General features: G+C 48.8%; 1 protein-coding gene and 1 non-coding gene across 2 annotated transcripts in view; both read right to left on the reverse strand.

Annotated features, from left to right (window-relative positions):
• Nucleotides 1–233: 233 nt before the first annotated feature.
• On the reverse strand, nt 234–352 carry LOC116973803. The gene has a single exon (XR_004412122.1). It is a non-coding gene; the product is annotated as a 5S ribosomal RNA (ribosomal RNA).
• A 10,100-nt stretch (nt 353–10,452) lies between these two features.
• The window catches only part of slc16a10 (solute carrier family 16 member 10), a 99,981-nt gene continuing 91,223 nt past the window's right edge, over nt 10,453–19,210 (reverse strand). Inside the window, exons 4-6 of the mRNA XM_033022002.1 lie at nt 18,512–18,652; nt 16,960–17,188; nt 10,453–10,759 (exon numbers count right to left, since the gene is read on the reverse strand). Coding sequence (XP_032877893.1) covers nt 10,500–10,759; nt 16,960–17,188; nt 18,512–18,652 — 630 coding nt within the window. The 3' untranslated portion in view covers nt 10,453–10,499. The remainder of the gene's footprint in view (nt 10,760–16,959; nt 17,189–18,511; nt 18,653–19,210) is intronic.

Here is a 19,210-nt window from a genome sequence, read left to right on the forward strand (position 1 = left end):
AGGTTGGAAGCCGGGTCTCTGGCGCCGTGAGGCAGCAGCTCTACCCGCTGCGCCCCCCACCCACCGTGCCGCGGTTTAATTTCAGCGTGGTTGTGTTTTTTCACATGGTTCTCTTGGAGAAATTGTGTTAATAATTGATGCATATTTGTTGTGTTAAGTAAAAGGAAGGAAATGAGAACGAGAGTTAAAGAGAAAGAGAGAGTGTGTCCCCCGGTGGTGGGAGAGGGAAAAAATGCCTACGGCACCTGGTATTCCCATGCGGTCTCCCATCCAAGTACTAACCAGGCCTGAGCCTGCTTAGCTTCCGAGATCAGACGGGATCGGGCGTGTTCAGGCTAGTATGGCTGTAGGCAGAGTGGCTGTTTCTGCCCACATTTAACCTACATAAGCACACTGACACCCAAACTATCCCTTCCCCAGGTACCTTCCCCTGCAACCGCAGCACATGCAACACATGTTTGCCCTGCCTCCACTCAGTCCACGCACTCCCACAGTCTTTCCAGCTCCGGCACAGCTTCACTTCCATCTCCTCCTCCTCTAACCTCATCTACTGCGTCCATTCTTCCAGCTGTCCACTACTATATATCCGTCTCACCAAACGCAGGCTCGCCCATCCTTCCGCTCGACACCTGCGCTCCGTCCGCCTAGACCTACCTCATCTCCCGCTTCATAAACACTTTAACTCCCCCTTCCATCCCCACACACACAAAGCCTCTCTGTCCTATTGTCTTCCTGTTAATTGCAAGGGTTTGGACACGCTAGAGGCAGGAAACATGTTCCCGATGTTGGGGGAGTCCAGAACCAGGGGCCACAGTAAAATGCTGGAGTAACTTCATTCACTAAGGTCCCACATAGGAGATTAGTGGGCAAAATTAGGGCACATGGTATTGGGGGTAGAGTGCTGACATGGATAGAGAAGTGGTTGGCAGACAGGAAACAAAGAGTAGGGATTAACGGGTCCATTTCAGAATGTCAGGCAGTGACTAGTGGGGTACCGCAAGGCTCGGTGCTGGGACCGCAGCTATTTACAATATACATCAATGATTTGGATGAAGGGATTCAAAGTAACATTAGCAAATTTGCAGGTGACACAAAGCTGGGTGGCAGTGTGAACTGTGAGGAGGATGTCATGAAATGAAGGGTGACTTGGACAGGTCGGGTGAGTGGGCAGATGCATGGCAGATGCAGTTTAATGTGGACAAATGTGAGGTTATCCACTTTGGTATCAAAAACAGGAAGGCAGATTATTATCTAAATTGAGTCAAATTGGGAAAAGCGGAACTACAACGGGATCTGGGGGTCCTTGATCATCAGTCAATGAAAGTAAGCATGCAGGTACAGCAGGCAGTGAAGAAAGCGAATGGCATGTTGGCCTTCATAACAATAGGAGTTGAGTATAGGAGCAAAGAGGTTCTTCTGCAGTTGTACAGGGCCCCAAGTGAGGCCACACCTGGAGTATTGTGTGCAGTTTTGGTCTCCAAATTTGAGGAAGGACATTTCGTTCAGACCGAAAGGTCTGAATGACAAATAAAGGATCTAAGTCTAAATCTAAGTTGCTATTGAGGAAGTGCAGCGTAGGTTTACAAGGTTAATTCCAGGGATGGCGGGACTGTCATATGCTGAGAGAATGGAGCGGCTGGGCTTGTATACTCTGGAGTTTAGAAGGATGAGAGGATATCTCATTGAAACATATAAGATTATTAAGGGTTTGGACACGCTAGAGGCAGGAAACATGTTGCCGATGTTGGGGGAGTCCAGAACCAGGGGCCACAGTTTAAGAATAAGTGGTAATGCATTTAGAATGGAGACGAGGAAACACTTTTTCACACACAGAGTTGTGAGTGTGGAATTCTCTGCCTCAGAGGGCGGTGGAGGCAGGTTCTCTGGATGCTTTCAAGAGAGAGCTAGTTAGGGCTCTTAAAGATAGCGGAGTCAGGGGATATGGGGAGAAGGCAGGAACGGGGTACTGATTGGGGATGATCAGCCATGATCACATTGAATGGCGGTGCTGGCTCAAAGGGCCAAATGTACTACTCCTGCACCTATTGTCTAACTCAGTGGGTCAGGTAATGTCTCTGGAGAATATGGGTAGGCGAGAAGGCAGGAGAATAGGACTAAGATAGATCAGCCATGATTGAATGGCGGAGTGGACTTGATGGGCCAAATAAGGTCATAATAGGAGCAGAATCTGGCCATTTGGCCCATCAAGTCTATTCTGCCATTCAATCATGGCTGATCTATCTCTCCCTCCTAACCCCATTCTCCTGCCTTCTCCCCATATCTCCTGAATGACCTAATTCTACTCCTATCGCTTGTGACACCGGAACAGGCGGAGGAAAGGCAGGCAGTAACGGGGAGAAGGTACAAACACCATACAGACAGTACCGGTAGTCAGGATGGAACCATGGTTTCTGACGCTGTGAGGCAGCAGCTCTACCCGCTGCGCCACTCTGCTGCCCCGTCACGTTCAACGTGATCCTAGTAATTTCATCACACTCCGGAGAGCATCTCATCCCTCTGGGATTGCAATTAATACCCCAGCAAGTAATGACACACACACACACACACACACATCACTTTGAGCTTCAAATATAATTTTAATTGCATATTGATAAATTCAGATACCATCCTTACAAAAACTTGAAATGTTGATTGAAAAATCCCTTGAGTTCCAGCTGATTGTTCTTCACAAGTTTTGTTTTTTTGCAGAGTCAATGAGAAAGAGTTCACAGATTTGTAGATAGATGTAAATGACAACGTCTGATTTACGAAATGATTCGAGCACCACACACTGAAACACATTCTGGATCGGGAAATGTTTTTCTAAACCAGAATGCAGAGAAATCTGATCAATAATCTGTCTCTCGTGTAAACTTATTTTTATTAACGTTATTGCAATTATACATTGTATATAATAGATTTTTTCCTAAAGCTTGCATGAGCGGATTTAAACTTCGCGTAATAGCAAAGATGCAATAATCAATGCAAACATGATTAAACAATGTTCATTCAGTCCCTTCCCTTTTGGGTAACTCCCTCTGCTGCAAGGTGTGGGGGGATTATGGGCCAAATGCAGGCAGGTGGGACCAGTATAGATGATCAGGCAGCTTGGTCGGCATGGACAAGTTGGGCCGAAGGGCCTGTTTCCTTGCTGAATGACTCTGAGAACATCTCTGAAGGGTCACGACCCGAAATGTCACCTATTCCTTTTCCCCAAAGATGTTGCCTGACCTCGCTGAGTTACTCCAGCATTTTGTGTCCATCTTCGGTTGAAACCAGCATCTGCAGTTCATTCCTACATTCTAGACAATAGACAATAGGTGCAGGAGTAGGCCATTCGGCCCTTCGAGCCAGCACCGCCATTCAATGTAATCATGGCTGATCATCCCCAATCAGTACCCCGTTCCTGCCTTCTCCCCATATCCCCTGACTCCGCTATCTTTAAGAGCCCTATCTAGCTCTCTCTTGAAAGTATCCAGAGAACCGGCCTCCACCGCCCTCTGAGGCAGAGAATTCCACAGACTCACCACTCTCTGTGAGAAAATTGTTTACGTCTCCGTTCTAAATGGCTACTCCTTATTCTTAAACTGTGGCCCCTGGTTCTGGACTCCCTCAACATCGGGAACATGTTTCCTGCCTCTAGCGTGTCCAAGCCCTTAACAATCTTAACAATTCTGTTTGTTGTCTGAATATGGAATTCATCAGACAACTCAAGGATTTTTAATTGGTGTCTTTGTCCTACAGATCTTTAAGTTTTAAGAATATGGCATGGAAACAGGTCCTTCAGCCCATCAAGCCTATGCCGACCATCGAGCCCCGTTCACACTAGTTCTATGCGATCCGATCCACTCCCTACATCCGAGGGCCAATTTTACAAAAGTCAATTGACCGACAAACCCGCACATCTTTGCGATGTGGGAGGAAACACGGGGCACCCGGAGGAAACGGTGTTGGGGGTTATGGGGAGAAGGCAGGCAGGAGAATGGGGTTGAGAGGGAAAGATAGATCAGCCATGATTGAATGGCGGAGTAGACGATGGGCCGAATGGCCTAAATCTGCTGCTATATTTGGTGAATCCCACGCGGTCACAGGGAGAACATGCAAAGTCCACAGACAGCACCCGAGTTGAGGATCGCACCCGGGTCTCTGGCGCTGCCAGGCTGCAGCTCTACCCGCTGCGCCACCTGTGACGCCCTGTAAAAATGACGAAGAGGATGTCCTACAGCTCTGCAGCTTTAGACAACGAGAATGTCAGGAATACACAAAAAAACAAATCACTGCAAGGATTCGTCCAACAAAGAGATTTGGTTTTCTCGATCAAATATTAAGACAACTGATGACACGGGCATATGGTTTTCGAGAAAAGGCTCACAGCCTCACGAGGATTTGCACGCAGTTCAGAACTTTTATACATTTATGTAAAACAAAAATTCCTAAATGGAAGCAAAGTACAATATATCAAGCAGGGCGGAAACCAGTCCCACAGCAGATGGACGGAAAGGGAGTTTGGATGTTTCCAGTCATGTGGAGGGCCCAGGAACAAAGGGGACTACAGAGAGGGCTGGACACTGCCTGGTACTGACCTCCCCACCATCGAAGGTCCATCACAGCTACTGACCTCCACACCATCGAAGGTCCATCACAGCTACTGACCTCCCCCCCACCAACAAAGGCATCTACAGGAGGCGCTGCCTCAAAAAGGCAGCCAGTATCATCAGAGACCCACACCACCCTGGCCACGCTCTCATCTCCCTGCTACCATCGGGAAGAAGGTTCAGGAGCCTGAAAACCGTGACCTCCAGGTTCAAGAACAGCTTCTTCCCAGCAACCATCAGGCTCTGGAACACTGCACAACACTGACCTCAGCAGCTGTGATCTTCTATGGACGGTGTCTTTGGTTGCACTACAGACTTTGGCTTTTAGCTTATGCATTGGTACTGCTGTTATTAATCTATTGAATTTTTAGTTTAGAAATACAGAATGGAAAGAGGCCCTTCGGCCCACTGAGTCCACGCCAACCATCGATCACCCGTTCACACAAGTTCTATGTTATCCCACTTTCCCATCCATTCCCTACACACTCGGAGCAATTTACAGAAGGCCAATTAACCTGGACGTCTTTGTGATGTGGGAGAGAAACCAGAGCACCAGGAGGAAACCCACGCGGCCATGGGGGAGAATGTACAAACTTCACATACAGACAGTACCCGAGGTCAGGATCGAACCTGGATCTGCGGCGCTGTGAGGCTGACGGCTCTACCCGCTGCGCCACAGTGGTTATGTCCTACTGAGTGTTTGAAGGTTGGTGGCTTCTGCTGCCCAGTCAATAAAGGGGAGGCCGTTTAAGACTGAGGTGAGAAAAAACTTTTTCACCCAGAGTTGTGAATTTGTGGAATTCCCTGCCACAGAGGGCAGTGGAGGCCAAGTCACTGGATGGATTTAAGCGAGAGTTAGATAGAGCTCTAGGGGCTAGTGGAGTCAAGGGAAATGGGGAGAAGGCAGGCACGGGTTATTGATAGGGGGCGATCAGCCATGATCACAATAAATGGTGGTAAAGGCTCGAAGGGCCGAATGGTCTCCTCCTGCACCTATTTTCTATGTTTCTATGATTTACTGGGGAATACCAGTAAGCAGTGGGAAGCAAGGGCAAGTCAGCGTGCAATACATTTATACATAACACAGCTTCAACACCTCTGGGGCTAATCCAGTTGTGCTGGCGGGCAGGCGTGTGAAACTGAGATAATGCTGGTATATAGACAGATATACATGGATTGGACACGTGTACAGGGATATGGGCCAAACGCGGGCAGGTGGGACTAGTGTAGGTCGGAAGAAGGGTCTCGACCCGACACAACACCCACTCCTTCTCTCCAGAGATGCTGGCTGTCCCGCTGAGTTACTGCAGTTTTGTGTATAGCTGGGACATGTTGGTCAGTGTGGGTAAGTTGGGCCGAAGGGCCTGTTTCCACGCTGTAAGACTCTGTGAGATATTAAAAAGATGCTCTCCCATGCTGCGCCCAGGCCAATGCTTGGTGCACCTAGAGTCATCAGCTTCTTGTATCTTAGTCAAGTGTACCGAGGTACATTGAAAAGCTGCTTGTTACGTGGTTTGCAGTGACCACTTTGCACAAATGGGATGAGTCAGTCCATAAAGGCTGTGGACAGTTCAGACAAATGAAAGTGTACGGTCAGTCTATGTCAGACAACAAACCCGCACAAAGGCCAAATCAACATGAGTAACAACACAAAATGCTGAACCTACATCCTGAGAGTCTAAAGAAGGGTCCCGTCCCAAAACGTCACCTATCCATGTTCTCCACAGATGCTGCCTGACCCGCTGAGTTACTCCAGCACTCTGTCCTTCAGTGTAAATCAGCATCTGCAGTTCCTTGTTTCTATACTTGTCCCTTTGGCTTTATATTTCACTCCCCTTCTCTCCTTATATGACATCAATAAACAATGGACAATAGGTGCAGGAGTAGACCATTCGGCCCTTCGAGATGATGGCTGATCATCCCCAATCAGTACCCCGTTCCTGCCTTCTCCCCATATCCCCTGACTCCGCTATCTTTAAGAGCCCTATCTAGCTCTCTCTTGAAATCATCCAGAGAACCTGCCTCCACCGCCCTCTGAGGCAGAGAATCCTTTTCTCTCCCCTCGATGGCTCGCATAATCTCCTATTGTCACTTGTTTGTAGGTTTAGGTTGATTATTGTTGCATGAACTGAGGTACAGTGAAAAGCTGAGTTTTGCACGCTCGCCAAATAGATCAGATAATTGCTGTAATATACGGCGCGGACTCGGTGGGCCGAAGGGCCTGTTTCCACAGAGCATCTCTAAAGTAAACTAATTACTGTCACGCATACTGAGGTAAAGTGAAAAGCTTTGCTTTGTGTGTTGTCCAAACAGATCAGGCAATACTCTTCATAAATATAATCGGTTCAAACTCAAGCACAATAGGTAGAGCAAAGATACAGAGTGCAGAATATAGTTCTCAGCATTGTAGCGCATCAGATCCACAGACAAAGTCCAATGTCCACAATGGGGTAGAGGTGAATCGGACAGTACCCTAGCTTATGGAATCAGCTCCGGCCTTGTCCAACCATTTGCCATTCACTCCCCTCCCCTCATCTGTATCCACCTATCACTTGCCAGACTTTGTCCCGACTCCATGTATCTCTCCCCCACTACAATCGGTCTGAAGAAGGGGGGCGCTGTCCTGTGCGTGGCTGCCCTGCCAGCAGTTGTCTGTCTTTTCACCGTTTTATTTTTATTTTTAGTTAGTTAAAGTGTTTTGTTTGGAGGTCTAGACTTTTTTGTGTGGGGGGGGGGGGGGGGGGGAGAAGGGGGAAACTGTCTTTCAGGGTCCCTACCTGGTCGGAGAGGCAGCTTTTCTCCGGGCTGCAGCTTCGACCCGTCCTCGCGGCCTACCAGCGGGCCTGGAGCGGCGTTTCCTGTCGCGGACCTGCCCAGAACCTCGGCTTCGGCGGCGGCACAGCGCTGGAGCGCTATCGTGGAGCGGGCGATGCCTTGCCTGGGTCGCCGCGCTGGAGCTCCAGTGAGCCGAGGACCGCCGGGAACAGCACCGCGGAGCTGCGGGACTGTGGAGCGGCCAGCTGCGGGCGGCGGCGCCGAACTTTACACCGGGAGCCTGGGATCTCGCGACGAGATCGCCAGTTGTGGAGCTCCATCCGGCGCGGCCTTGTCGGCTTCGGAAGCCGCGGCCTCCAGTATGGAGGCGGCCGTTCCAGGGTTCCCATGCCGCTGTGAGGACTCTCCCGACGCCGGAGCACCACCACCCGGCTAGAACGGCCAGGAACATCGGGCCTCCGTAGAGGCAACTGTGGAGGCCTCAGTAATAATAATAATATTATAAATTTTATTTTCGGGTGCCTTTCAAATCTCAAGGTCACCTTACAAAGATTAAACAGAAGAGAAAAAAACATATAGTCGGAGAAAAATAAATAATAAGGACATCATCAATACACAAATTAAAGATAGAAATTGCTCCAAAGACACAAAATCAAAAATCAAAAACACAATGTGAAGAGAGAGCAGCAGCAGCTAACTGCGCACAGCGCCCACTCTCCCTTCCGACAGCCATCTTGGACACAGACTAACAAAGTACCTTACACACAGAAAAATCATCCCTCCACAATGGTTATCACTGTGGGGGAAGGCACAAAAGTCCAGTCCCCAACCCCAGTTCTCCAAGAAGTCAGGCCTATTAAGGCCACCGCCGTTGCCTCTACGGAGGCCCGATGTTCCTGGCCGTTCTAGCCGGGTGATGTTGCCCCGGCGTCGGGAGAGTCCTCACAGCGGCTGGGCCACCTGGAATGGCCGCTGCCTAGCAGGGGATTGTTGGCTTCTGAAGCCGACAAGGCCGCGCCGGGTTGGAACTCCCAGGCTCCCGATGTTGAAGTCGGCGCCGCCCGCTCCGCTCCGCAGACCCGCAGCCCGGAGGTGTTGCTCTCGGCGGTCACAGCTCACCAGAGCTCCAGCGCGTCGATCCAGCGCGGCGACCCAGGCAAGGCATCGCCCGCTCCGCTCCACGATGGCGCTCCAGCGCTGTGCCGCCACCGAAGCCGAGGTGCTGGGCGGTCCCCGCCAGGAAATGACGCTCCAAGCCCGCTGGTAGGCCACGAGGACAGGTCGACGGGGCAGCCCAGGGAAAAAGCTGCCTCACCGACCAGATAGGGACCTAGAAGTAAGATTACCTCCTTCCCCCCACAATAAGAAGTCAATTTCTCCGAAAAAACGACGAACAAAACTAACTAAAAACTGAAAATAAAATGAATTAAACGGACGGCTGTTGGTTAGCAGCTGTTCCCCAAGATGGCTCCTCCTTCTCCAATAGGCCCGACTATGGGTGAACTGGGGTTGGGGACTGGACTTTGTGCCTTCCCTCATGGTGGGAGCCATTGTGGGGGGATGTTCTTTGTGTTTAAGACCCTCATTGGTGTTATGTCTGTATTCTTTTTTTGTGTGCTGCAAAATGGCAAAAAGCATTTCACTTCATTACACCTCGGTGTATGTGAATGTGACTAATAAAAACCTTTGAATACTTTGAAGAAGGGTCTCGACCCGAAACGTCGCCTATTCCTTCTCTCCATAGATGCTGCCTCGCCCGCTGAGTTTCTCCAGCATTTTTGTCTCCCTTCGATTTTTCCAGCATCTGCGGTTCTTTCTTAACCTCCCATAGACCTCCACAGCCGCTGCCCGAGCTGCTGAGATACTCCAGCACTTTGTGTCCTTTGCATATTCCTCGTGTCTCCATAACACTAATTGTAAAATACATTGATGGCATTCCAGGGGTAATGACGGTAAGGCAGGTTTAGCTTTGGAAACGGACTGCTTGAGGGAGACCCGGAGAAGATGAAACATTTCCCCTCAAAGTCTGCACTCGATCTGAATACTCTGTTTACCTGGAACAAAATAAAGAATTTCTACAAATATAACAGCACATAAAGTCTTCAAAGAGTCGTGAGCTTCACGTATTATGGGCTGTAATTACTGCAGTAAATGTTCAATTCAGAGTTCTCTGTTGATGTGTTAGCAAGTCAGTTGTGGTACCTTGGTAAAAGCACTTTGGTCACAGTGGTCTATCTCCCCGATATCGTTCCATGTTTTCTATCGTTACATTTTTGGTGGCCATTAATCAAGGGCCTGGCTCACCCTTACATCACACAACAAAACCTGCCACGACCTCTTCCTCTCCAACTGGGACAGGTCAGTGCCAACACTCTTGAAAATCGAGGACACATAACAGGAACACAACACAACAAAATCACAAAGTCCGAAGAAGGGTCTCGACCAGAAACGTCACCCATTCCTGCTCTCCAGAGATGCTGCCCGTCCCGCTGAGTTACTCCAGCGTTTTGCGTTCTAGCTTCGGTGTAAACCAGCATCTGCAGTTCCTTCCTACACATCGCAACCCCATTCGCCCTGACTCTCAGTCTGAAAGAGGGTCTCGACCCAAAATGTCACCTATCCATGTTCTCCGGAGATGCTGCCTGACCCGCTGAGTTGCCCCGGCACTCTGTGTCTTATCTTCAACGTGGCACGCTCCAGAGCAACACTGAGCTACAGCGTGAGGGCGATTCTCAATCTACGGGGCACGCAGAGGCAACTGTGAGAGACGCAGCCTTGCAGATAAAGGCAGGAGCTTGAGGCATGGGACGGACAGCCCCTGAGATACTGTGGCTGTTTACAATTGGCCTCTCCTCAGTTTGACCATGACATTGAACCAGATATCCAGTGGGGGCTGTTGGTCATTGCAGAAGAACCTGAAGATCCAGAGATTGAAAGAATAAAAACAAAAGCAGCTGAACTTACAGGAAATTCAGCCCGAAATTTGACATCCTTCTGGAAATAGAATGATAGTTTTATTTAGTTTGCAAAGGCATCGATTTGCCGATGGCTTTCTCCACGGGGAGTCCCTGTTTTGTTTTTGTGTGACGACAGAAGCTTAGGTTGTGAGCCCACGAGGGTTTGTTTTTTTCAGATGGTGGTGGCGTCTTCACCCTGTGGCCGGCCGTCGGTGGGGCCGAGGACCTTGGTTGGGTTCTGCTCCAGCATCTTGGTGGCGCTCTCCCCCGACATCTGTTTCTGCTCCTCCTCCTCCTCCAGCCACCGCTGCGCCCTGGCCTTGCGGTACTGGATCCAGGGGATGGTGCAGAGGATGGCCCCGCCGATCATCGGCGGCACGCCCGCCAGGTAGAAGGCCAGGTTGTAGTTGCCCAGCGTGTCGCGCAGAAAACCTGGCGGGGGGAACGAAGAGGAAGGGTTGAATGGATTAATTCAGAGCATTGTGTTCAATTCTGGGCACCGTGTTTCAGACAATAGACAATAACCAAATAACCATATGAAAATTACAGCACGGAAACAGGCCATCTCGGCCTTTCTAGTCCGTGCCGAACATTTACTCTCACCTAGTTCCATCTACCTGCACTCAGACCATAACCCTCCATTCCTTTCCCATCCATATACCTATCCAATTTATTTTTAAACGATAAAATCGAACCTGCCTCCACCACTTCCACTGGAAGCTTTCCACACAGCTACCACTCTCTGAGTAAAGAAGTTCCCCCTCATGTTACCCCTAAACTTTTGACCATTAATTCTCAAATCATGTCCTCTTGTTTGAATCTTCCAATAGACAATAGGTGCAGGTGTAGGCCATTTGGCCCTTCGAGCCAGCACCGCCATACAATGTGATCATGGCTGATCATCCCCAATCAGTACCCCGTTCCTGCCTTCTCCCCATATCCCCTGACTCCGCTATTTTTAAGAGCCCTATCTAGCTCTTTCTTGAAAGCATCCAGAGAATCGGCCTCCACCGCCCTCTGAGGCAGAGATTTCCACACTCACAACTCTCTGTGTGAAGAAGTGGAAAGATGTTTAATATAGTTTTGGAGACACAGCACGGAAAGAGGCCCTTCGGCCCACCGAGTCCTCACTGACCAGCGATCCCCGCACATTAACATTACCGTACACACACGAGGGACAATTTATACCAAAGCCAATTAACCTACAAGCCTGTAGGTCTTTGTGGGCTATTAATGTTCAGAGTTTTGTCCGAGCCAAGTTTAATAGCCTGATGGCTGTGGGGAAGTAGCTATTTCTGAACCTGGTTGTTGCAGTCTTCAGGCTCCTGTACCTTCTACCTGAAGGTAGCAGGGAGATGAGTGTGTGGCCAGTATGGTGTGGGTCCTTGATGATACTGCCAGCCTTTTTGAGGCAGCGACTGCGATAGATCCCCTCGATGGAAGGAAGGTCAGAGCCGATGATGGACTGGGCAGTGTTTACTACTTTTTATAGTCTTTTCCTCTCCAGGGCGCTCAAGTTGCCGAACCAAGCCACGATGCAACCGGTCAGCATGCTCTCTACTGTGCACCTGTAGAAGTTAGAGAGAGTCCTCCTTGACAAACGACTCTCCGTAATCTTCTCAGGAAGTAGAGGCGCTGATGTGCTTTCTTAATAATTGCATTAGGGTTAGTGTTACTCGAAGAGCCTACTCCTGCACCTATTATCTAATGTGCGGGGATCACTGGTCGGTGCGGTCTGAGTGGGCCGGACGGCCAGATTCCGCGCTGAATCTCTATACTAAACTAAACTGTGGATTTACCCTGTCTATTCCTCTCATGATTTTACATACATAAGATCACCCCCTCATCCTCCTGTGCTCCATGGGATAAAGTCACAGCCTGCCCCAACCTCTTCCTGTAGCTCAGGCCCTCGTCCGAGCAATATCCTCGTAAATCGGCTTCAGTAATGTTCTGGGATGTGGGGTGATTACAAAGTGCGCTTGACTGCTCCATGGAGAGGCATGAGTGGCCTTCCACTCCCAGTGCTATTGTTCTAAAGGTCACTGTGAAACTGTGCCCTAGAAACTACATGTTATCTTCTGCATCAACTCTGCTGGAAACAGTGACCTGGGTTTTTTTTCCTTCAGTGAGTTTGCTTTGCAATCAAGATCCTACTTTGCAGCCAAATGGTTCTCCGCGAACTTGAAATAAGAAGGTTAATCTCAATAAAGTGCAGAGATGAACAGAGACGTGGCCAAGAATTGAAGCCTTTGAAAGATTGAAAGATACAGCACGGAAGCAGGATGTTTGGCCCACCGAGTCCACTGCCGACCTGTTCACACTAGTCACCCCGCTCTCTCTCATCCACTCCCTACACGGGTATGAGACGTGAATTGGCCAAGATTGACTGGCAATTAGTTCTAAAAGGGTTGACGGTGGATATGCAATGGAAGGTATTTAAAGACTGCATGGATGAACTACAAAAATTGTTCATCCCAGTTTGGCAAAAGAATAAATCAGGGAAGGTAGTGCATCTGTGGATAACAAGGGAAATCAGGGATGGTATCAAAGCAAAAGATGATGCGTACAAATTAGCCAGAAAAAGCAGCATACCAGAGGACTGGGAGAAATTCAGACCAGCAGAGGAGGACAAAGGGCTTAATTAGGAAAGGGAAAATAGATTATGAAAGAAAACTGGCAGGGAACATAAAAACTGACTGCAAATGTTTTTATAGATATGTGAAGAGAAAGAGATTAGTTAAAACAAATGTAGGTCCCTTGCAGTCAGAAACAGGTGAGTTGATCATGGGGAACAAGGATATGGCGGACCAATTGAATAACTACTTTGGTTCCGTCTTCACTAAGGAAGACATAAATAATCTGCCGGAAATAGCAGGGGACCGCGGGTCAAAGGAGATAGAGGAACTGAGTGAAATCCAGGTTAGTCGGGAAGTGGTGTTGGGTAAATTAAATGGATTAAAGGCCGATAAATCACCAGGGCCAGATAGGCTGCATCCCAGAGTACTTAAGGAAGTAGCTCCAGAAATAGTGGATGCATTAGTGATAATTTTTCAAAACTCTTTAGATTCTGGAGTAGTTCCTGAGGATTGGAGGGTAGCAAACGTAACCCCACTTTTTAAGAAGGGAGGGAGAGAGAAAACGGGGAATTACAGATCAGTTAGTCTAACATCGGTAGTGGGGAAACTGCTAGAGTCAGTTATTAAAGATGGGATAGCAGCACATTTGGAAAGTGGTGAAATCATTGGACAAAGTCAGCATGGATTTACGAAAGGTAAATCATGTCTGACGAATCTTATAGAATTTTTCGAGGATGTAACTAGTAGAGTGGATAGGGGAGAACCAGTGGATGTGTTGTATCTGGACTTTCAGAAGGCTTTCGACAAGGTCCCACATAAGAGATTAGTATACAAACTTAAAGCACACGGTATTGGGGGTTCAGTATTGATGTCGATAGAGAACTGGCTGGCAAACAGGAAGCAAAGAGTAGGAGTAAACGGGTCCTTTTCACAATGGCAGACAGTGACTAGTGGGGTACCGCAAGGCTCAGTGCTGGGACCCCAGCTATTTACAATTTATATTAATGATCTGGATGAGGGAATTGAAGGCAACATCTCCAAGTTTGCGGATGACACTAAGCTGGGGGGCAGTGTTAGCTGTGAGGAGGATGCTAGGAGACTGCAAGGTGACTTGGATAGGCTGGGTGAGTGGGCAAATGTTTGGCAGATGCAGTATAATGTGGATAAATGTGAGGTTATCCACTTTGGTGGCAAAAACAGGAAAGCAGACTATTATCTAAATGGTGGCCGATTAGGAAAAGGGGAGATGCAGCGAGACCTGGGTGTCATGGTACACCAGTCATTGAAAGTAGGCATGCAGGTGCAGCAGGCAGTGAAGAAAGCGAATGGTATGTTAGCTTTCATAGCAAAAGGATTTGAGTCTAGGAGCAGGGAGGTTCTACTGCAGTTGTACAGGGTCTTGGTGAGACCACACCTGGAGTATTGCGTACAGTTTTGGTCTCCAAATCTGAGGAAGGACATATAGCCATAGAGGGAGTGCAGAGAAGGTTCACCAGACTGATTCCTGGGATGTCAGGACTTTCATATGAAGAAAGACTGGATAGACTTGGCTTATACTCGCTAGAATTTAGGAGATTGAGAGGGGATCTTATAGAAACGTACAAAGTTCTTATGGGGTTGGACAGGCTAGATGCAGGAAGATTGTTCCCGATGTTGGGGAAGTCCAGGACAATGGGTCACAGCTTAAGGATAAGGGGGAAATCCTTTAGGACCGAGATGAGAAGAAACTTTTTCACACAGAGAGTGGTGAATCTCTGGAACTCTCTGCCACAGAGGGTAGTTGAGGCCAGTTCATTGGCTATATTTAAGAGGGAGTTAGATGTGGCCCTTGTGGCTAAAGGGATCAGGGGGTATGGAGAGAAGGCAGGTACGGGATACTGAGTTGGATGATCAGCCATGATCATATTGAATGGCGGTGCAGGCTCGAAGGGCCGAATGGCCTACTCCTGCACCTATTTTCTATGTATCTATGTATCTACACACTAGGGGCAATTTACAGAGGGCCAATGCACCTACAAACCTGTACGTCTTTGGAGTGTGGGAGAAAACCAGGGCACCCGGAGTAAACCCACGCGGTCCCAGGGAGAACGTACAAACTCCACGCAAGAAGTGTCTTTTAAACATTGTGATGGTACCTTTCTCAGTTTCACATTAGTTTATTATGTGTACTGAGGTACAGTGAATAGCGTTTGTAGCATGCTTGCCCTTCACCGCCTCCTCCGACAGCTCGTTCCATGTGCCCGCCACCCCCCGGCGCTTTGTGTGTTGGAACACTTTACTCACTGGGCTCCACGCGCACACAAGCTGAGTCAGGCAGAGTGTATAAATCAAATTCATTTGACCTTAAGCTGCAGAAACCAACAGGATTTAGCATTCTAATCCCGGATTCGGCTGTAAATCTCCGAGCTCAATAACCTTCAAACAAATCTGAGTCATCACACTCTGACTAAAGTGTGATGCTGAGAGAATGGAGCGGCTGGGCTTGTACACTCTGGAGTTTAGAAGGATGAGAGGGAATCTCATTGAAACATATACACACGTTAGAGGCAGGAAACATGTTCCCGATGTTGGGAGAGTCCAGAACCAGGGGCCACACAGTTTAAGAATAAGGGGTAAGCCATTTAGAATGGAGACGAGGAAACACTTTTTCTCACAGAGAGTGGTGAGACTGTGGAATTCTCTGCCTCAGAGGGCGGTGGAGGCAGGTTCTTTGGATGCTTTCAAGAGAGAGCTAGATAGGGCTCTTAAAGATAGCGGAGTCAGGGGATATGGGGAGAAGGCAAGAACGGGGTACTGATTTGGCGATGATCAGCCACGATCATATTGAATGGCGGTGCTGGCTTGAAGGGCCGAATGGCCTACTCCTGCACCTGTTGTCTGTTGTCTATTGTCCCCAGTGTATAGGACAGTGCCAGTGTATGGGGTCGACGTGACTCGGTGGGTCGAAAGGCATTTCCTTGCTGTATCTATCTCTCAAGTCTAAAGTAAAGACCAAGCGTTTAGTTTATCACAAAACGGTGTGGATTAATATGGAATAGTTTGTAACTTTCTCAACGCCCTTTACGTGGCACCTGTTTGTATACCCTGGGGGTGTGCAAAACACTCTGACCTGTCACATGACAATAGAGCATAATCCATTCATTCATATTGTCCAGTGAAATCAAAGAGCCCCACTGAGTCGCCCTGAGGTTAAGTTATGGTTCGAAGTTGGCTTTCATGCATCAGATGATGTGATTATTTAGACCATCAATAGACAATAAGTGCAGGAGTAGGCCATTCGGCCCTTCCAGCCAGCACTGCCATTCAATGTGATCATGGCTGATCATCCACAATCAGTACCCCGTTCCTGCCTTCTCCCCATATCCCCTGACTCTGCTATTTTTAAGAGCCCTATCTAGCTCTCTCTTGAAAGTATCCAGAGAACCTGCCTCCACCGCCCTCTGAAGCAGAAAATTCCACACTCTTCCTTGTCTCCGTTCTAAATGGCTTACTCCTTATTCTTAAACTGTGGCCCCTGGTTCTGGACTCCCCCAACATCGGGAACATGCTTCCTGTCTCTAGTGTGTCCAAACCCTTAACAATCTTATATGTTTCAATGAGAACCCTCTCATCCTTCTAAACTCCAGAGTGTACAAGCCCAGCCGCTCCATTCTATCAGCATATGACTGTCCCGCCATCCCGGGAATTAACCTTGTAAACCTACGCTGCACTCCCTCAATAGCAACAATATCCATCATCAAATTAGGAGACCAAAACTGCACACAATACTCCAGGTGTGGTCTCACTAGGGCTCTATACAACTGCAGGACCATCAAAGGATGCTTGTAGCTTTGGGCCGTGCCGTCAGAAGTAACCTTGATTCTCGATTAGTACGGGTGTCAGGGGTTACGGGGAGAAGGCAGGGGAATGGGGATAGGAGGGAGAGATAGATCAGCCGTGATTGAATGGAGGAGCAGACTCGATGAGCCGAATGGCCTAATTCTGCTCTTAGAACACGTGTGGTAAGTGCACTCACACCCACACCCACACAGGTGTGTAGGTACATTCTGAGCTCACCTGCGATGGGCGGTCCGGAGGTCATTGGTATGGACATCAGGCCGAGGAGGAAGCCGATTGCCTGGGAGACGTTCTCCGCGCCCACCAGCTCGAACGCAATGGGGGCCATGATGGAGATGAAGCAGCCGTCAAACAAACCCATCAACAGGCAAACCACGACGAGACCCGCAAAACCCTGGCAGACCGGGATCATCATCGACATCAGGCCGATCACAAAGAACGAGGCCACCTGAGGAACAGAAGAGAGAGTGTATAGAGTCGTATAGTACCGAAACAGGCCCTTCAGCCCAACAGTACAGCACAGAAACTATGTTGGTCACGGTGGCGCAGCGGTAGAGTCGCTGCCTTACAGCGAATGCAGCGCCGGAGACCCGGGTTCAATCCCGACTACAGGCGCTGTCTGTACGGAGTTTGCACGTTCTCCCCGTGACCTGCGTGGGTTTTCTCCGAGATCTTCGGTTTCCTCCCACACTCCAAAGACGTACAGGGTTTGTAGGTTAACTGGCTTGGTGAATGTAAACATTGTCCCTAGCGTGTGTAGGATCCGGCACTCAAATACACCTGGATCATTTCCGACACTTTCCTACCATTTCTTGACCTCACTATCTCCATCGCAGGTGATAGACTTCTGACCGACATCCACTATGAACCCACTGACTCCCATGGCTATCTGGACTACACTTCTTCCCACCCTGCTTCCTGTAAGGACTCCATCCCCTACTCCCAATTCCTCCGCCTACGCCCCATCTGCTCCCAGGATGAGGTGTTCTAATTCTTCAGGGAACGGGGGTTCCCCTCCCCTACTATAGATGAGGCTCTCACCAGGGTCCCTTCAATACCCCGTAACACTGCTCTCTCTACCCATCCCCCCCACTCGTAACAAGGGCAGAGTCCCTCTAGTCCTCGCCTTTCACCCCACTAGCCGTCACATACGACAAGTAATCCTCCGTCAGTTTCGCCACATGCAACGTGACCCCACCACTCGCCACATCTTCCCATCTCCCGTGTTAGGTTTATAAGATTCTCTCAGGTGTATGTTTAGTTTAGTTATAGTTTATAGAGATACAATGTGGAAGCAGGCCCTTCGACCCACCGAGTCTGCACTGACCAGCGATCCCCGTACATTAGTGCCCGCACACATTCCCTGCTTGATTAGTACGGGTGTCCGAGGTTATGGGGAGAAGACGGGAGAAAGAGGTTAGAAGGGAGATAGATCAGCCATGATTGAATGGCGACTTGATGGGCTGAATGGCCTATTTCCTAGAACTGCTAGAACTTATGAACACTATCCCACTCACGCTGGGGCCAATTGACACTTATACCAAGCCAATTAACCTACTAACCTGTACATCTTTGTGGAGTGTGGGAGGAAACCGGTACAAACTCCGTACAGGCAGCCCCCATGGTCAGGATCGAACCAGGGACTCGGGTGCCGTAAGTGCTGCAAGGCCATGACTCTACCGCTGCACCACCGTGCCACTCAAGGGATGAGTGTTGGTTAGATCTCCCTCCATTTAACTCCATGCCCTCTTAAAACACAAACTCGCCTTACCTGAAGGAACACCTTGTAGGAGCCAGGCAAGTAGTCGGCCACTCTGCCAAAGACCAGTCTTCCGACCCCCGAGGAGATCCCGATGCACATCAGCAGAACCTCCTCGTTTTTTGACGAGAACGTTTCTTCAACATGCTTCATCTGTTCAAAGAGAAAGGACCAGCTATTATAATGGCCCAACGTGACCAAGATAACTTGACCAAGGAAAAGCTGACCAAGTATAAGTTGACCACGTATAAGTTGACCAAGTATAAGTTGCCCACGTATAAGTTGCCCACATATAAGTTGCCCACGTATAAGTTGACCAAGTATAAGTTGACCAAGTATAAGTTGACCAAGTATAAGTTGCCCACGCATAAGTTGCCCACGTATAAGTTGACCAAGTATAAGTTGACCAAGTATAAGTTGCCCACGTATAAGTTGCCCACGTATAAGTTGACCAAGTATAAGTTGACCAAGTATAAGTTGCCCACGCATAAGTTGACCAAGTATAAGTTGCCCACGTATAAGTTGACCAAGTATAAGTTGACCAAGTATAAGTTGACCACGTATAAGTTGACCTAGTATAAGTTGACCTAGTATAAGTTGACCAAGTATAAGTTGCCCACGCATAAGTTGACCAAGTATAAGTTGCCCACGCATAAGTTGACCAAGTATAAGTTGACCACGTATAAGTTGACCTAGTATAAGTTGACCTAG

Source organism: Amblyraja radiata, chromosome 5 (genome assembly GCF_010909765.2).
Source record: "Amblyraja radiata isolate CabotCenter1 chromosome 5, sAmbRad1.1.pri, whole genome shotgun sequence".
Taxonomy (NCBI): Eukaryota; Metazoa; Chordata; class Chondrichthyes; order Rajiformes; family Rajidae; genus Amblyraja; species Amblyraja radiata.